Source organism: Cyrtonyx montezumae, unplaced genomic scaffold (assembly GCF_038088225.1).
Source record: "Cyrtonyx montezumae isolate F1298 unplaced genomic scaffold, pur_monq_1.0 scaffold_36, whole genome shotgun sequence".
Classification (NCBI taxonomy): Eukaryota; Metazoa; Chordata; class Aves; order Galliformes; family Odontophoridae; genus Cyrtonyx; species Cyrtonyx montezumae.
This window is the reverse complement of record NW_027072041.1, coordinates 617,403-636,952: the sequence shown is the minus strand read 5'-3', so window position 1 is coordinate 636,952 and position 19,550 is coordinate 617,403. Positions and strand designations below refer to the sequence as shown.

At 44.1% G+C, this 19,550-nt stretch overlaps 1 protein-coding gene across 3 annotated transcripts in view; it reads left to right on the top strand.

Moving 5' to 3' along the window:
- The window catches only part of CORO2A (coronin 2A), a 52,889-nt gene extending 34,433 nt beyond the window's left edge, over positions 1-18,456 (top strand). For all 3 annotated transcript variants that reach the window (XM_065745631.1, XM_065745632.1, XM_065745630.1), the window contains exons 2-12: positions 763-963; positions 6,063-6,179; positions 10,834-10,980; positions 11,464-11,643; positions 12,462-12,578; positions 13,436-13,540; positions 14,479-14,575; positions 16,236-16,348; positions 16,903-16,993; positions 17,277-17,542; positions 18,304-18,456. In XM_065745631.1, the coding sequence (XP_065601703.1) occupies positions 763-963; positions 6,063-6,179; positions 10,834-10,980; positions 11,464-11,643; positions 12,462-12,578; positions 13,436-13,540; positions 14,479-14,575; positions 16,236-16,348; positions 16,903-16,993; positions 17,277-17,542; positions 18,304-18,435 (1,566 nt within the window). In that variant the 3' untranslated portion in view covers positions 18,436-18,456. The remainder of the gene's footprint in view (positions 1-762; positions 964-6,062; positions 6,180-10,833; positions 10,981-11,463; positions 11,644-12,461; positions 12,579-13,435; positions 13,541-14,478; positions 14,576-16,235; positions 16,349-16,902; positions 16,994-17,276; positions 17,543-18,303) is intronic.
- Positions 18,457-19,550: the final 1,094 nt, after the last annotated feature.

Genomic DNA, 19,550 nt, shown 5'->3' with positions numbered 1-19,550 from the left:
TGTGCCAGTGCACAGCAAACACGGGGGCAAAATCCTGTCCCAGCCTTTGCCCGTACTTCCAGTTGCTTGCATGGAACTCTTTCTGCTACAACTTGTTTGCCTGGTCTGTGTTTGTTTTCCTTCTCCTTTCTGTCCCCTCCTCATGCCCCTTACTGCGTGGCTTTTGTGGAGAGAGGAGTTAGTATCCAGGATTGCTCTTACTATACTGCACTGGTAGCTTGCTGTTTTAAATCAGTTTTGTCTGTTCTATAAAGCCACACTGCTTTGTGGGGTAGTAATTCTTCTGTTTAGCATGCTTCAATTTTAATGTCATTTAAAATGCTGTCTGCTGGAGGGCTGTGGTGCAGCCATAAACCAGACACACAGAATGTCTTTGTCAGTGGGAAAAGAAACCAACAGGTGCCTGCCACGCCTCTCGTGATCTAATTTTTCCCTTCTTGCAAGCAAAATGTTGACTTCTTTTTGGTCTTAAACCACCAGAGAGCTAACTGAAGTATGTATCCGGGCTTCATCACTGCTTCCCGAGTGCTGTGCTACCCAGAGTCACGTGCCCTGAGCCTGTGCCCCACTCTGTGCCAGCAGAGCAGAGACTGCTGGTGCTGGCTGGGATTAGCTGGTGGGGCTGGAGAGGGAGAACTGCTTCTCTCTGGTGCTCACCTCTTGCCAGCGGAGATAAAAGAGGAAGATGTGGCTGGGTGTGCCTACCAGCTATGCTGGTGGGGCCTGTCCTCACATTGTGGTGCTCTGTGTTTCTCCCCACAGATGTCGTGGCACCTGCAGTACCGCAGCTCCAAGTTTCGCCATGTGTATGGAAAGGCCGCCACTAAGGAGAAGTGCTACGACTGTGTGCCCATCACCCACAGTGTCCATGACAACCAATTCTGTGCTGTGAACCCGCACTTCATCGCGGTGGTGACCGAGTGTGCAGGTGGAGGAGCCTTCCTTGTCATTCCCATCCGCCAGGTGAGCTCCATCAAAACAGGCTGGCCTTTTTGAGGGCTGGAAGTGAGCTGGGCTTGCAGGGAGGTGGATCTTTCAGAACATATTCCATTAGTGCTGTTTGCTGAGCTGAAGAAAGCATGGATAGGGCCCCAGGTTCCCTGTCAGGTGATCTGTACCTAGCACATCTTATGTAGCTGCTTGCAGGTTTCCAACACTTTCCTTCATGTAGTACCTCTATTGCCTTGTGTAATCAGCAGGAACTGTGGTGCTCAAACGTTTGTCTCCCAGGAGAAACTGCAAATCAAAAAGCAATTAGTAGATATGAAGGGCAAAATCTGAATGGTGCTTCAGTAGCACGGCTCCAGCTGTCACCAAAGGAGAGCATGATATATTTCATTATAACTGCTTTCTACTTCACAAAGGAATGCAGACATGGTTACAAGACAGTGAAGCTCTTGAGCTTCAAGCACTGATGCCTGAAAAACGTCCCTTTCAGAAGCAAATCCCATCTTTGTGGGTTTTGATGACTTAGAGATCTGATGAGAGGGAAAAGCTGTCCGTGTGACATTTATTGCTTCAGAAGAAGAAAGCATGCACTAATGTGGATTACCTTCAGTATAAGATTATGAGCTCTCTGGAATTAGACCAGAACAGATGAAAGGCAAAAGTTCAGCCTTTAATTAAAAGTTAATTGATGGTGTTATTGTAATGCCACTTTTTCAATATGCATTTGCTAGGGATGAAAGTGATCTGTCTGTGCTTTAAGAACCTAGTACAGTTCCTGGCCCTTCTAGACTTTGTTTATTCAGTGCTTTCATGACATGCTGTTCAGAGACAGTCCTAAGATGAACCACTGCCCTGTTTTTCTTCACTGAGTCACTTCTGCCCCCCTGGCCTTGGTCTGTTGAGGCTGAAGAGCTCATCTTCATCACAAAGCTGCATCTGTGAGCAGGCAGCTGGTGACCATGGGATGTGGTGTGGGACCCAGCTCTCAAAGTCTTGATAAAATGAGCTGAAGATGCCTGCATTGTTTACTGTTAACTCTTCTGTATTCTCACCTCTTCTCAGTTCAGCCTATCTTCAATAGCAATTCTTCCCTTCTCAACACCTGCTTAAATACTCCACCCAGCTATGAAATATTGTTTGCAGCAGTCAAAAGCAAAGTAGAACTAGAAAAGGTAACTAGAAAAGGATAATTAAAGCACATCAATGAAAATGTGAAATGGCTTTCTTATGAGGAAAGACTTTGTAGCTTAGGCCTTGATCAATCTGGGTTTAAAAAAAAAAGACAAGACAGATGAAAAAGTAAATAGGGTGGGGAAGAGGTCTGGTGAGTAATTCTTAATTTGAGTAGTGAAGCGGACGTGGTGATCAGGGAGCAGGGAGGTGGCAGGCAGAAGTAAACACTTTTGCAGTTGAGATGTGGAGCTCACAGTCCAGGATGCTGATAAGCCTGGAAGAATTAATGGGTTTAAAATGGGACTGGTGTATGGAGAGAGCTGTGCTGTGAACTGTTTATTCAGAGGCAGTTCCCCTAGTTCAGGAAGTCCCCTGAGGGTAAAGCTTTGGTAGTGGATCAGGGAAAGCATATGTACCTGCTGTGCTTCTTACTTTATTCAGCTGTCCTCTGAATACCTTCTCCTAACCCATGTCGTGAGGGAGAGCTACTTCAGCTGCCATCAGAAAGGGGTTCCCTGAGCCTGTGAGTTGTCATTGTAAGCTTCCAAACTGGTGCCAGACTGGTGAAAAGCAGCAGCCTTAGACTTGTATTCCTTGAGGTGGTCTTTGTGGCAGCAGCCCCCTAGGCTCCTAACTTGCTCCCATGAGGCCAAGGGTAGCCTAGTGTGTCTGGGGCAGTGCCATCCACTCAAGGCTGACAGCTGATCCGTGGCTATTTTTGACTGGATTCACAGGGAACAGATGCAGCCCTCACATGCCACAGTGTGGAGGAAGAGCGTAAGTGCCAGGATGTTGACTTTGGCTGAAGAGGGAAATGGTACCCGGACAGCGAGGGCTTTGTATGCTTTTCAGGGAGGATGAACAGGCTGGGTGGGGAGCTGCTCTCATCCTGGTCTGTCCCTTTCTTGCAGTTCATTCTGCGTCTGCATGCAGCAGGGCTTCTCGCCTTTGGATGTGCTCAAATGCAGACAGCCTTCATGGATTTAATGGTGTTCATCATGTTCCTTCCTGATGAGTCATGGAAACTGAGCGCTCATTCCTCCTTCAAGAAAAAGCACTTCTTGCTTTCTATAGCACTCCTCCCCTCTCTCATACAGCTTGTGAACAAGGTGGAGGTGGGAAGCAGCTCCTGAAAAATAGCCCTTAGTTGTATATACCCCATTCACCAGGCCTAGAAGCACATACTTATGATTTCAAGCAGAAGAAGTTGCATTTTTGCCACCATTTGGAAAACAGTTTTCTGCTGCATGGTTTGTTGGTAAGGGTCTCATGAGTATATGCAACTGAAGCCAACTGGGTGGAAAAGCAATGCATTTCACCAGGGAAGTGGCTGTGGGCACAGAGGCTGTCTGGTGCCCAGCACTGACCGAGTGCTTTTGTAAATCTTGTGAGTTTGAGGACACACAGACAGAGTGAACAAAACTGGCAGCTGAGTTGCTGTCTGTGAGCATGGCCTACATGTTAGGTTGGCATTTGACGCAGATGTACTGTGGAAGTGTGAGTCAAGAAAGCTCTTGACTCAGATGCCAGTTTTGTGTTCTTCCTCTGCAAGTAAAAAAAATTTCCTTTTTTCTTCTCCCATGACCAGACTCAGTTGGGACTGCAGCATAAGACAGAGGGTTACCAAAATGAAAACACAATCCAGGGGGATAGGGAAATGTTTGTATTCAGGTATCTGGAGTCTACAGACCTTGAATCTACCAGTATAAGATGTGAAACAGAGGACAGCTTTGGCTTTGTAGACCTCTTAAACACAAGCTCTAATTTGTTCTCTAGGTTGACAAAGCTATGAAATGAAAGCTACAATGACCCCAGAGGTTTTCACTAACTGGAGGCAGAGGGATGCTGCACCATGGTGTAATGGGAGGGTGTGCTTATGCCATTTGAACAACACCTGAGAACTAGGAATGACCAATCTCATGGTCATCTACCTGTGCAAATCTACTGGGAGAACTTCAGCAATTGTTCTGTTGGATTTGTGTTCTCGTCAAGAAGCCATATCTGGCTACAGTGTCTCACACTTTTCAGAAATGCTGGAAGCTTGTAAAGCAAATGGTTGAAAAAAATTAAACTAGTTTTCAATTTCTGCAAACGAGGAAGTCACGTGACTCTGCATGGATGACAACACATCTAGTTAGTAAAACAGTGCTTGGTCTATGGAATTAAATTTCCCAGCATGTGAAAATCTTCCACATGCAGCAGTTTGGCACCAACAGTATGTTTGCTTGAGACCTATCCTGTGTGCTTGTTGGCAACTTATCATGTGCTGTGGGCCCTGCTGAATGCCAGAGCTGAGGAATTGCCTCAGGGTAGGTGGGACCCGTGCAAGCAGAGGAGGGCTCCTTTTCTGGGATCAGCTAAGCAGGTAGCAGAAACTTGGAAGATTATGGCAGGCAGTGTGGTCTCAGTGTGACATGATGACTTGGCTGGGTAGCTTGGGAGTTTCCCAGGAGGAGCCTGGAGCCGGCAAGACATAAAGCTCTGGGAGTTCTCATAGGGATCAAGGAATCCCTGTGATGCTGGGTGCACAGCCTACTGGGTTGCCTGCTTGAAACCAAGCCCTGAATCCTGTGAAAGGACGGTCTGGGCAGGAAAATGCTGCTCACTGAAGTCCTTTTATCTCTTGTCTTTTCCCTTCGTGAGTTGCTTGTTATTGTTCCTATTATAAAAATGCTTTGTTTTAGACTGTAGTCTGTAAAAGCACAGTATTTTGCATTTCAAAGCCCTCTGGGTGTTCTGTTAGAAGCAGGTTAGTCCCAGTCTATGCAACAAACTTTCCAGTGAAGCCAGAATAGTTTTACATTGCATCCGGTTCTACACAAGAAGCAGTCAGTCTGCAGATGGTTGAGGCTGGCAAAATGACATGATCACCACATCCTGGCTAGGGTCACCACCAGTGCCCCCCTGCTGCACGCCCTGGTGGCCTGCCTCTGGGGAGGTGTGGGGAGCAAACTCCTGTACTGTCTGCTTTCCAGAAGAGCAAACGTTTACGTTCATTTTTGTTTATGATTCCTCCAGCTGGGATAAAAGAGGTCAGGTAAGGTGTGACCAGCTTGGCACCATCTCTCAAGGTGCAATGCAGGCTGACCTGTACTCTTGGCAGAGGAGTCCTGGAGCTCCTCTTGCTCTCCTTCTCCTGACAGTGAGAAGCCAGTGCAACTCCAACCTTAATCAAGTCCTCAGCAATCCTTGTAGCACAGAACATTGAAATTGCTTTATAGCAGAGGCTTTTTGGATTACGTGTTATCCTGATGCAGCACAGCCCCCATGTGGCACAAGGTCCTCAGTGAGTTTCACTGTGGATGGTATTTAGTAGTGAGCCTACTGCCCAAATGTGGTTTATTTCTCGAAGGTCCTGAATGCTGATTTAATGTGATGAATTATTGGATTTGAAAGCCATCAGAGAAAAATGGATAGTATGTTGAAAGAAAAACTGGGTTAGTAATTTGTGTTTGAGTATACTTGCTTAAAAAAAAATGAATACATGAAATAAATTCTACTTGAGGGAGCTAAAAAAGGCAAGCTAGATCATTTTTCCTGCTTGTAAGAAAAGTAACCTCAAGAAATATGAGATTTTCCAGTCCTCACAAATCTTTTAAAAAAATTGTGAGATTCAGTTCATTCCCTTTTCCCCTGTAAATTTATTTGACGTCTGAACCAAGTAAGAATGTCTATAATCTCAGCTTTCTTGACTGCTGTATGTGTACTGTTTTCTTGGTAGCAGTGTGTACTAAGGAAGGCCTGAGCAGCAGCACTTCCCTTTCTGTCAGTGATATATCATTGAGGCTTGCCTTGCAGGAACAGCAAAACCCCAGCAGGGACCACATAGGGTATTTGGATCATAACAACAGAAGGGGATTTCTTACTGGAGCTGGCTCAAGTCTCACTTGAAAACAGTCAGTAATTCTATGGCTCACCTTGATATTTTGTTTTTTTTCCAGACAGGGAAGCTTGACCCACATTATCCCAGAGTATGTGGGCACAAAGGGAACGTTCTGGACATCAAGTGGAACCCATTCAATGACTTTGTAATAGCTTCGTGTTCGGAAGATGCCACCGTAAGTTTCCTAGCTTATACTCTGTGCTATTACATGGCCAATGTGCGTTTTGGGGGAGTGAAATTATTAAATAATTGAAAGGCCCAGGGGTGATATGTGAAACTACGTATATAAAAGCTCGGTATAAGAGTAGGGTCTCTGTGTTTCTCTTGGGGTCAGGCCTATGTTATCCCTTCTAGGTGATGTTAATCAAATCATTATTGAAAAATATCTGTTTATTTGTTGTTTTTTTTTTTTGTGCCTTCCACCTTTTTGGCTATGTTTATGTGAGGAAGATTGTGAATTTAAAATTGTTTCAAGGTCAGTCACTACAAAACTCCTCCTTTGGTACAAAACAAAAGCTTCACACAACAATCTGCAAGAGTTGTTTCAGATTATTTCCCTGCATAGCGACTATGAGCTTGCTCTGGTCCTGAGTTTCTATAAAGCCATGCTGGAGTAGCTAAGGATTTTGTGTCATAACTTTATTCTGCCCCAGGCATCAAAAAAAGCATTTTCCTACTGAAAGCACAGAAAAACTTAAAAAATGCAAACATTAATGCTAATACAAACCAATTAATATACAGCAAATACCACATGTCAGATTTACTTTACTTCAGAGCAGATGCAGTTTAGTTATCAGGATCAGAAAGGTGCAATTTGTGTTTGTAAGGCATTTTAGTTCATCCCTACCCACTGGAAGGTTGCTTTCTGTGCAGTCAGCAGTGTGGTTTGGTGTCTGACAATGAAAAGCCTGACTAACCACTGTGCTTTTTATTCAGAGATCCCAGGTGAGTTTCTTCCTGTTGTGTTTATTTACCTTCTGCCACACAGAAAGCGGGAGGTTTCCCTTGTTATTTCCTCCTGCCTTGGCTTGCTGGATGTCCTCTGCCATTTCAGATCCTCCAGGAGTTTCTTTTGAATTAGGAATCCATGAACTTTGAATTTTCCTTCGTGTTTACTGACTTTACTTTCTTTAGGATCTTCATGTCTTTCTTTCCTCACAACTTCTTTCTGGGCTGCCTGTGGGTGTTGTATTTTATCTTACAGATTGTATGCCAGGTGCTCATGCTATCTCAGAAAGGACTTGGGGCACAAAGGCATCACCATGATCTCTATTTTGAGCCTCAGATGAGGAGTAAGCACAAGCTTTGAAGATGCATGCTGCAATTGAAGAATATATTAAGTAAATGCAATTCAAATTTAAAGGGAGCTTGAGAAGCCTCCGGCCACACCTACTGCTCCAGTCTGTAGAGCTGAGTCTCCAAAACCTCCAAGGATGCAGATTTTACCACCTTTCCAGGCAACCTGTTGCAATTCTTCACTCCTCTATGGGGAACTTCTTCCTTATGTGCAGTTAGAACCTTCCCAGTGTAGTTAGTGACCACTGTATCCCATCCTCCCACTCTACATTTCAGTAACAAGCATTGCACTAATTTCTCAGTAATCTTATAAAGGATTTAGGCTAAAAGATAAGTCTTTTTTTCACATTTCTCTGAAGATATCTCTTCTGCACTTCAAACAAGTTCACTTCCCACAGCTTCTTCTCATAGAGAAAGAACATCCTTGTGGTCTCGGCTGGACTCATGTAAGTGTATCAGCATTTATCTTGCACTGGGAAGTACAGAACTGTATGCAGTATTCCAGTGGTTGTTTAATGGTTGCTGAGAAAAATGAAAAGTCAGTTCATTTGATTTAGTAGCTATCTTTCTGTTTTTCCAGACTTGGATGTTGTTAGTTTTCACCTCTGCCTGGGTGTGCTGCCTGGTCATATTTGTTCGGTTTAGCAGAATCTCAGTGCCTATGCAGAAGAGCTGTTCTCTGCTAGTTTTCTTTTCTGGTTTTCTACTGAAACAGTTGGCACTGGATCATTCTCCAGGATGAGGAGTTGAAACACTCAGCTGATCGCAGGTCTTACTAGCAAAAGTTGCTCTTAAAAATTTGCTGCACTGAGACTCTACTCTCCTTTTCAATACCCATCATCATCAGGGCACCACAAAATGGGATCCCAGGGGACCTGTTGCAGTTTCACAGTATAGAGACAGCTTTTCCTTCCCCACTGAGTAGTGAGGACTACTCAGTCCTAGTAACCTAGTCCCAGACTACTGTCCATCCATGTAGCTGATAGCTGGAAACATGGCAATTACCTAGTCTAAGCACTGCTTAAAACAGGCTTTTGAATCGGACTGCTCCTGGCCTTGCCCAGCTGAGTCAGGAAGATTTCCAAAGCTGGAGACACCACACCCTCACTAGGCTGATCTTCTTGGGACAATTCTGGGTAAAATAGTGCTCCTCTGATTTCAAGGGAGTGCCATTACAGCCATTTGTGTCCATTGCTTTGTGCGCCTCAAAGAGTCCAGCTCCATCTTCCAGCAATGTAGATGAAGAGTCATCAGAATAGCTCCTCTTCATCTTCTCATTGTTGGTATGAAGAAAGTCTTTTCTCTCCACATTTGCTGTGCTTCAGTGTCAATGGTTTATGGTCCAGTTTGGCCCAGTTCCATGACTAATAGGGCGGGGAACTCTCCTCATCTCAGTGACTACTGCCAACTCATTCCACAGGCTCAGTGTCTGTCTTTCTTGTCCTGTCCTGTCCTGTCCTGAAGAGCTCAGGCTGGACAATTGTTGAAACACCACTACAGCAGAACTTACTCTGTCCTAAGCCTGTAAGTATGAGGAAGTTTTAGGGTCCCAGGATGTCCACCACTTCCACTAGAGTGGACCCTTGATCACAACCGTTCTTCCCTGTTAAGGCCTGGTGACCCCTGCTATTTAGCAGTACCAGCATGAGTCACTTGGTGTGGTGTGTGTATGGTTGTACCTGATTGTTCCTACTGCACTGTTTTTCCCTGAAAATATTGAGGTCTACAAGTTTGTGAAGATAGAATACATTTCTTACCACCCATATTCCTAAGTTCTTGGCCATTAACCCCCCTTTCTGCAGTTTGTTATTGTGGCCTGTAGCTGCAGCATGCAGAGAAGTGCTTTAGGGGATGGGAAGGAGTTGAGTGTCTCTGTAAAAAACAGCCACTGCTGTTCCCAGTTTTTACTGGTCCTTTGGGCAGGCTTTGGACAGAGGACAAGACAAGAGGCCTGGGACTCAGAGCTTGAAAAGCATGGGGAGAGAGATCATCCTCTTACCCCTTCTCTTCTGGCAAATCATCAGGCATATGTAAATTCAGCTTTCTGAAGATCTTTTTCTTGGTGGTTGGAGTAGCAACTCATGTTTTTAACTTTGCTTTGTCAGATTTTCTTCAAAATGCAATGGGGCAAATTTCTGGTGAGCTGGGTTTCTCCTGCTTGGCCTTGGTAGGTTTGGTTCCAAGAACTGCTTCTGCCTATTAAGCTCTAACAATTTCTGCCACTTCATGAATCCTTAAATTCCAGCTAGGGTAATTTCTCTGCTATTAGCATGAACTGTTTCATAGCATAGAGAGTGTGTCATTCATCCTAATCAGTTTTTCACAGTTCCCCTCCCCTTCTTTCTCAGCCCCTTTCACTTAGTGTTAGCTGTTGAAACTGTAGGGTATGATGCATTCTCTTACTGTTGCGGAAGTTCATCTAGAGCCTACTGGACTCCACAGTTCTTAGGGTTTCCAATGAACTTGATTCTGCAAAGAGATGAACACTGGTGAGCAAGGTGGTTGTGATCCTTCCTAGCAGGTCCTTGAATTTGTGCCATTGTTTCTTTGGTGTAGAATGTTGTGATCCTCATCAACCAAACAGTGGGAGACTTGGGCAGCTGTTGCTAATTTCCACTGACTGTATGATTCTAAGAACATTTCCATCTTACAGGATCTTGCTTCAGGTTAAGTCTTAGAGAATTTACCACAAGTAGAGTCATTTTCATTGAACCAAAGGGTAAATCTCCTGTTAGCGTCCTAAATGCTTGTGCTTATAGGGTTAATATGAGAAAACCTTTTCCCTTTTACCTGCACAATTGTTAGAGGTCACTTTTACTGTCTCCTTCCGTACAAGTGGGGCAGTGTTTATTTCTTTTTTCATGTAGCATTCTTCCACATGAAGCAGAGCTTTTATGAGACTGTAGACTCCCAGTGTGTGCTACTGCCCAGTCTTTCTGATCAAGGTGTCTGCCATGCTAAGTAGACTTCTGTATACTTTAACCAGTGTTGTGGTCGAGGTGTTGTACTGTTTGCAAAACATTTTGCATTTGTGCAGTTCTAATGGGACAAATGTTGCTGTAAGTTGTTATTTTTCCAAAGACATTTTCAGTACTACCTGGTAGTGTTGACTGGAGGATTGCTTTGGTCTATCAATGCTGTACTATCTTCTGGGACCCTGTGGTGAAGTTTGTTTCATATTTGCCCATTCCTGCTCAGAATTTGGTAGAAGTCAAGGTGGAAAACTGCAGGTGATGAGGTTTGATGTCTGTAAGATCCATGGCTTACTTCTTATCCTGGAACATAGTTTTTTGTAAATGTGCTGATGGCACTGCTGAATGTAAGAGTTTGTCAGTTTAAAACAAAAAGGTGAAATTGCTGCCTACAGTCGGAGAATTAGACCCGCTAAAAATGAAGTTACAGATTTGAATGACTGGTAGCCAATAAAGGCAGGAGATATACCAACAAAATAACCCAGTATGAAGAGAAATTTGTAAATTTCTAATCAACACCTTACTCACTGATCTCAATAAGACCCATCTTGTGTCATTCAGATTAAAATCTGGGACATCCCCAAGCAAATAACAGAAAACATCACCACTCCGAAGAAGGAACTTCTTGGCCATGCTCGAAGGGTTGGCCTCATTGAATGGCATCCCACTGCTAATAACATCCTCTTCAGCTCCAGCCATGATTACAAGGTGGGTCTGTTCTCTGCAAAGCCCTCCCCTTGCGATGCTGTGTTTGTCAGGTCATTTTGAAATCTGTTTTGATTTCAAGCTGTTAAGTTAATGAATGACAGAGAGTTCAGAAACTATTCTGAGAGGGAAATTCCATACTGACCCCAAAGACAAGAGGTCATTGTCATGGGCTTCAAAAAGTCTGGCTCATTTTCCATTCTTCTGATGAACATCAGCCTGCTCTGTCCTCTTTTCCTGTAGCAATATCCAATGCCATGTACCTTTGACTTTATTCTTGTTCCAGTGCAAATATCTGGACTGATGCTGGCCATTTTTTGTTAAGTAAACTGTGATCTGCCTTATGTACCAGGAATTATTGTAAATTCTTTTAAATCCATGATGGTAAGACATTTGAAGAAGAGAGAAAGATGTGAAGAGAGTACATACACAAAGTCCCAGCTTGGCCAGGCAACAAACAGCTGTCTTTCTGTTCTTTTGCCTCAGATAATGATCTGGAACCTTGATACCGTGGAAGATGTCCTGTCAAACCCAGTGAAGATCCTTGATGTTCACAAAGATGTGGTTCTCTCCATGTCATTCAACACTGATGGCAGCCTCCTTGCCACAGCCAGCAGAGATAGAAAGATCCGTCTGATAGACCCTCGTGCCAGAACAGTCCTACAGGTAGATTGACTTCAGAGGTTTTTAGATCTAGCTGATGTCACCTGTGGAGCATTTTCTCTTCTGGGTAGACTTAATGCCATTAAAAAAGACGTATTTGCACTCAGTATTCTTCCAGCCATTTAATGGCAGTATTGCCTTCTATTTTTCATGAAATAATTGCTGCCACTGTTGAGAACAGGGTTTCTGTATCTTCCTACAAAGCTCTTTGCTCTCTGACACACTTTGTGAAGCTTTAATAGCTTCCTTCTAAAGTCCTCTGGGATTCCTTGCTATGGCTGACAGAGGTCATGTGGCCAGCTGGATGCAACTGTACATTTATCTGTACTTTGTGTCTCTTGGTGAGGTGATGCTGACTGCCTTTTGGAGGTATTTGCACACATCTGTGTGCACAGAAAGTCCAACAGTACAACTTATAGGGTCTGCCCTCATGTGAATATGTGAATCACAGATCAGAGAGCTCAACTGGGTTTTTGAGAATGCACCTAAGGAGTTTAAGCTACCTTTCTCAGATCTCTATGTAATCCTGCTCACCGTAGTTTCAGCCCAGCTGGGCAGATCTTTCCAATGTGACTAACTTCCCCATGTAAGAATTTGGAGGTGAATATTCTAAGAGGTGCTTTCATTCTTAACTGTGCATGGTTTCTTGGACTAGAAGTCTCAGATGAAATGAATTGGAGATGAACTGGTGTGCCTTAGCTCACATAGATAAATTTCATGGGCAGTGGAACGTGGTTTCTTGCCATGATATGTTTTCTCATGAAATTTTTTACAGCAAGGAAGGGTCTCTTACTCATACAATGGGGTTTCTCTTCCTATAGGAATCCAGCTACAAGCCTCACAGAGCCAATAAGGTCTTGTTTCTTGGAAACATGAAAAAGCTACTCTCTACTGGAACATCCCGGTGGAATAATAGGCAAATTGCATTATGGGATCAAGTGAGTTGAACCGGCAATTCTAATCATGTCTTCATTTTTCTCTCTTTTATTGTCAGTTTAACTTTTCTACCTGCTCAAGAATTGGTTTGTAACAGCAATTCAGAAGCAGTCTGTCAATGTCTTAATGTGTGATAGGCCTTACATTTTAGGATAGTATTAGCTGAGTATGAATTTCTGAAGATGCTCTCAACTCTGTATGCAAAGAATCCACCAGAACAAAGACATGCTGTGCCCACTGCAGGAAAATGTAATTGAGGAAAGCTTTGGGTGGTCACTATAGTTCCTAGTTAAAAGCACCTCTAACTGGCAAAATTGTTATGGGTACTAAAAGTTAAATGAATTTTAGATAAAAATACTCAAGCAAAGGCCTGAAGGGAGAAAAACATGTCTTTTATTTATTTATTTTGATTGATTTATGATGATTCCTTACATTAGGTAGTATTTGTTACTTTCAAGACATGCTCCCATGATGACTTCTGGCCTTATGAAGGTCTCCTCTGTGCCCTCATATGCAGCAAGACACTTTTCCTCTGTTCACCACATCTCTGTAACCCTCTGCATCAGCTTACCTTGCAGGATAGTCTTCTACCTGTCATCCTTTATAGCAGACAAAGCTGGTATGCCAGCTCTCTGATGAGCCATGTGGCTGTGTTTGGACATGGCTTCTCTGTGCATGACAGAGAACTGTGCTGCCATCCAAATGGCTTCCCACAAAACTGAGTTGTGCTGAGATGTACTAGTGTCATTACAGAGCTGCTCTTATCTGTCACTCCAAGGTGGGGTTTGTGTAAGGTGTTCCTGACTAGACATAGCTGCCAGGTGACTCCAGCTGTTTGCTTTTCCTGTGTCCTACCCAGAATGACCTTTCTGAGCCTTTACTGGAGGAGGATCTAGATGGCTCTTCAGGGCTCCTGTTTCCTTTCTACGATTCAGACACAAACATGGTTTATATTGTGGGAAAGGTAAGTGCTTTCTCTGCTAGCAAATGCTGTCTGATTCTTCTCTTAGTGTTGTGTCATCCACATTGCTGAGGCTGAAATCATAGGTGCTCCTAAGTCACATTAACCTAGGGATATGAACCAATGTGTCATGGTTTTATGATTTTTGTTATTGGTATTCCATGTCATAACATCATGTGGTGCATTGGGAATAAAAGAGTTAATTCTCCAGCTCTGTGGATCATTGATAGTTCCAGGTATATCTGTCTCAGAAGAGAAGAAGAACTACATTCCCCAGGGGATTTTGTGATGCCTTGCATTTTTACATTTTTCCACTTAGAGGGAAAGATAAAAACTGTCTGCGGTCACGGGACATTTTCTTTCCTTTGGGATGGACTCAGCAGTGGGTGCTCGCTGCCATCTCACCTTTAGCATTAGCGTAAGGACTTCGGTTTATCAGACACTCCCTCTTGCTCATTTTATTTGATTCATTAGCCTCAATTCCAATTATATTGTATTATGTTGTGTTATTTTGCTTTCCGATATCTATTTAGTAAATTATATTTCCTCCTCAGATCGTTGCTGCTGTTTTGTTTCTAGGCCCATCTCCCTTTTCCCTTTCCCTGTTCCCCTTTCCTGGGGCGTGGGTCCATGTGTCCCTCACACCAATTGTCACGGATCTGGGCCAAACCAGCTGTTTTTCTATGGCCAAACCATAAACTGTTGACACAATGGGATGGGGTCTGAGAATGCTGGAGAATCAGGCCACGTTTTCCATTGCAAAAATGTCAGTTTTTCTGTGGGGTTGCGGTACATTCCTAGCTTCCCTGCATACAGTTTAAATATATTGGTAGGAGGTGCTTAAATTCTTGACCTTGCACAGCATCTGGGGCCATGCATTCTTCTCAGACTGTCATGCTGGACAGCAGAACCTTGCTTATGTTCATTTTCTTTGTATTTAGGGTGATGGAAATATACGGTACTATGAGATCAGCCCTGAGAAACCATACCTGAACTACCTGACAGAATATCGCTCTCATTTACCACAGAAGGGAATAGGTGAGTGACAGTGTGTTTGTCTGATGTTACAAGAGGGAGGTGACTTCCTATCTTAGAGGCTGTTGGAGTCCAAAATATCATTTCATGTGTAGAAAAGAGAGAGGGTTAATTCCAGTCTCCATATTGGAACAATGGTTGGCTTGGCCCTGCTCACCTATCTATCTCAGGTGGTACCGTGGTCACAGCTTGTAGAGATCTCTTTTAACCATCAAAATATGGACTGGGGAACCTTACTAGTGACTGCTGCATTCTTTTCAGCAGTGTGTGGAGACAGAACAAGGGGGAATGGACAGAAACTGCAGCACAGGAGGTTCTGCACAAATGTGTGCAAGAACTTCTTTACAGTGAGGGTGATGGAGCACCAGCACAGCTGCACAGAGTGGTGGTGGAGTCTCCTTCTCTGGAGATATTCAAGACCCACCTGGATGCCTACCTGTGCGACCTGGTGTAGGGAACCTGCTTTGGCAGGGGGTTGGACTCAATGATCTCTTGAGGTCCCTTCCAACCCCTATGACTCTGTGATTCTCTGTGATCCCCTCCACATATCTGGTCAAAACAGAAGGGATTGTAGTCTGGATTCAGAGAGGTGGAGGGGTGTTCATTGCTCTTCAAGATTTTGCCTCAAGATTTCCAGCTCTGAACTCTTAATGTTGTTTCTACTGTGGGATTTCTTTGCTGATAATGAGTGCCACACACTGCCTTTGCTCTTTCCACTTGCCTACCTTCTTCTGTAATGGCATTTCCCATTAGAGGTAGACCTCCTGCAACTAGGTCACCCCTCCTCTATTCAGGACCCTTGCTTATTAATCTGTACCCACATTACTCCATTGTTTGACTCATTTAATTTATAGAATTTGAGTTTCAGCTCTCAGATTTCAGTTGTAGCCCTTTTTTGAACATTTTCTAGTCTGTCCTTTAGGCCAGGTTTCCCAGCAGAGGCAAATGAGTTTTTAGGACCATTTGCCACCCCTACATACTACCTGTGGATACTTCTATTCTTCCTGGACATTGGTACAAATACTTAGCAGTGCTGGATTTTGTACCTGCAGGTCTTCTCCAGGAAACTGTTGTCAGAAAAGAAGAAATTATTTTAAACTGAGCTGGAAGATCCCTCTGTTATTCAGTTTTTTTCTCACTACAGCTACCAAATACTTGAACATCTTATGTGGCTCAGCCAATCCCTGAAACATACATGACACCAGCTGAAAAATTAGTTTTTTCATACACTTATACTCCATTCTAGTTTAGGATAGTGTTGGGGGGATGATACCAATGGTTTTTGATCTGACCCATCCAGCTATTCTGGTAGTGTTTGTGAGGTTCTGAACTCCATTCCTACTGATTATGATAATTAAATCCTGTGGCATCACTGCTAGGTCTGCTCGTCTGTAGTGCTGGTCACTCTATTTGCAGTTCGTGAGAATGAATTAAAAAACAAGAGGTTTAGCTCATAACTGTAACCTTGTGGTCTGGATAGGAAAAAAAAAAAAGATTTTTACTTGTTATTTGGAACACTGAGCCTGTTTTGTGTCAAGATTTCAGACCATGCTGCTATTGAGCTGGCACTCTGACTCGTGTTTGTTGGCCCTTTTTCCATGATGGATGACATTAGTTCTCCTAGGAAGATTTATGTCCTGTTACTTTTATGCTTTCCCAACAGGAACGATGCCAAAAAGAGGCCTTGAAGTGTCAGCTTGTGAGATTTTCCGTTTTTACAAACTGATCCCAACCAAAAACCTGATTGAGCCCATCTCCATGATTGTCCCTCGACGGGTAAGTTAGCCTCAGTTCACATGCGTATCTGGGATAAATATCAATGAGTAACAGGGCAGAGCCTCCTCTCTGTGAACTCCTGGATGGCAGGCAAGCAGGAAGAACAAGAGGTTTTTCTTCTCCAAGGAACAAAGTTAGTCAGCTAGTGGGACATCCCTGCCACCAAATCCTGGGTTGGGTAACTTAGTTAGATCTTTCCTTCAAAAGACATACTCACCAGTCTGCTCTGTTTGTGTGTAACAAAGGGACTCTCTGATTATCATCTCAGCTAGCTGGCGGTAAACTTCAAGTTTATATATTTAAGGAGTTTGGCTTCATAGGGTTAGTTAGTTAGAAAGGGCTTTCCTGGCAGGAATTACAATAGACCTTCAGATGCTTTCCTTCTCAGCTGGTGCAAGGAGGAGAAAGCCTCAGGGCAGGTGAGAAGATTATACGGTTATGCTAGTGACATACTCTGCTCTGAGGTGGAATGAGCTCCTTTCTCCACTACATTCCAGTACGGACAGTCTAAGCTCAAATTTCTCTGATGTTGTGACTGTTTTGTTTGCTTGCAGTCAGAGTCTTACCAGGAAGACATCTACCCCTTGACCGTTGCAGGACAACCAGCAATGACTGCACAAGAGTGGCTGCACGGATTAAACAAAGGTCAGCATATGGATAGTTCCCCCAGCCCTTCAGCTCCCCAAGGCTTGAGTTAGCTGCTGCTGGCTCTCTGGCCTGAGAAATAGGAATGGAGGTAAAGATGGAACAAATGTAGCTGTCAACTATAATAATTTAGAGGCTGAAGTGTTCACTACTGTGAACGCCAGAGACCTCTCTTGTCAAGTGCCTCCATGTCTATCCCTTCAGGTTGTTTGAATGAATTGCTTACTGCTGATTTCTGAATATGGTATGTGAGTGCTAACCAGTCACCTGCCTCCTTCCCTAGAGCCTCTGTTAATATCCTTGAGACCTGGCTCTGGTCCTGTGAATTCCTTATCACAGCTTCTTAACTCAGAACCACTTGTGAAAAGTCCTGACGTGACCCAGTACAAGTGTCAAGAAGGAAGAATGCTGCAGGAGATGGAGAACAGTGAGATCAAAGACAGTAGAAACAATCTGACAGTGGAGAAGAGGTTGCTGAAGAACGAGCACATGCATCTCTCCAATGGCTTTGACATATTAGAGTGTCCACTGCCAAAAACAGAAAATGAGGTGTGAAGGTACAGGGTGAAGGGTGGGGCTGTGGGGGAGACACAGAATCAGCTGGCAAAAAGATGCAGTTCACAAGGTGATGGAATCTGGAGATGATTTATTTTGCAGAGCTTGGGACAGTGTGAGATGTTTGTGACAAGTGGGAAGGCTGCTGGCAGCTCAGAGACATTTTTGAGTACATGCAGGTTGTTTGCATTTAGGAACCCTGGAAGGTTTTCATTCACCATAGTCATGCTTAGTCCCTCTTGGTTAGGGAAGGCTTTGGCATCTGAGCTTAACAAGGCAGAAATCTACCAAGCTCAATTTTCCAGTGGTGTGAAGAAGGATATTCTTCATGTTTCTGAGGCTGCCCCATGAGGTTATAGAAGCATCCCTTTCAGAACTGCATCGTCTGCTGTGAGCACAGTGAGAAGTCATTCTAGTCCAAAACAGAGAGGAAAGAGCATGATCAGAAGAAATAAAGAAGGAAAAATGAAAATCCCCTAAGTAGGGCAGTAGGAGATCCAGGAATCTAGAATCCAAATACTCTCTTCAGCTTGGGCCATCAGGAGGAAAGTTATATTATCTATTGTAAGCAGATACAGCATTACTGACAAAAACTAGTTTCGCAGTGTAGGTGATCGCTGCTGCTGGTCAGTTTGTTAGCTGAGAGCCCTCTCTTTAGGTGCTGTATCTCTCAAAAGTTTAGAAGATTGGTGGTGTTTGATAGGATAAGTCTATTTCTTCCCTGTAAATGAAATAAAATGTGACTTTTCTTACAGCTTCTGCATATGTTTTACCAACAACAGGAAGAAATCCGTAGACTACGAGAGCTGGTAAATCAGAGAGATATCAGAATTAAACAGCTGGAGCTGGAGCTCAGAAATCTCTTCATGAACACAGATGGATATTGAACGTGCTGGCCTGTGGCCTCTTTGCACTCTCGGCAGCAGCAGCAGACTCTATTTCTTGCAGTTGACTCCTATTTCTTTTTTATTGCTGGGGAAAAAAAACTATGCTTCAGGCAGCATGGATTTCCCTGGCTTGTGGTGGTCACATTTCTCTAATCGTCACCAGGCAGATACTGATGGATTTGCTGTACTTTCAGTCTTCTCTTGCTTGCCAAGTCACTTGTGTCTTAAGCTCCTGCATTAATGGTAGTGAGAAACTTTGAAAAATCTTACTCTTGTTCTGGAGAAGCCACCTGTTAAGCTCTAGGACCAAAACCTGTTTTGCTGCCCCTCTACATTACACGATGAGAGAATAAAGGCAGCTTCTTGCTGCTTTTCCCACCTCTGACACCAAAGTGATCCTCGTGCCACCTCCTGCCTCACGACTCAGCCCTGCATCAGGGTGCTTGATGATACTGTAACTGCCCTCTCCTTAGTGCTGGGGATAGTCCTGCTCCATGCAGGATATTGCACTGGGGCTGCCAATGCTCAGCACTTTGGCAGTCGGTGAAGGAGGGCTGCTTTGTTTGGAGATGCCATGCAAAAGGGGCAGTGATGCTGGCTGGTTCCCACCAGAGAAGCTGCAGGTGCAACAGAGGTCTCTGGGTCTTCTGAGTCAGGGGCTTCTTTCCTTCCTTCTACCAAAGACTCCCATCCCGCTGCTGGCTTTTCAGCAACAGTGCTAGAAAAGCAATCTCAGACACAGGTGAATCATGAGACCATGGCTGACCACAAAATAGCCCTTCCTGTTCTTGTGTTCACAGTTGCTGCCTTCTTAATTCCCAGGTGGCAATGCCTTGTCCTGTTCCTGCTGGGCTCCTCTGTCCTGGCTGTGCTGCCCCATCTGCTGCATGTTCCAGCATTTCCAACATTTTTCTCATCTGTACTTGGTGGCACCAGCTTGCTGCAGTCACTTTGTATAGGGTGAGAGCAGCTGCAGGGTTTGGGCCCCATCCTTGTTTTCAGGCTGGCAGCAGGGACCATCTCTGTGCAAGTGCTGTCCCTGACATACAGAACTGGGCCAGCATGGGAGTATATGGACTCTCGAGCCTGGTTGGTGTCTGGGAAGTTTCACTTGC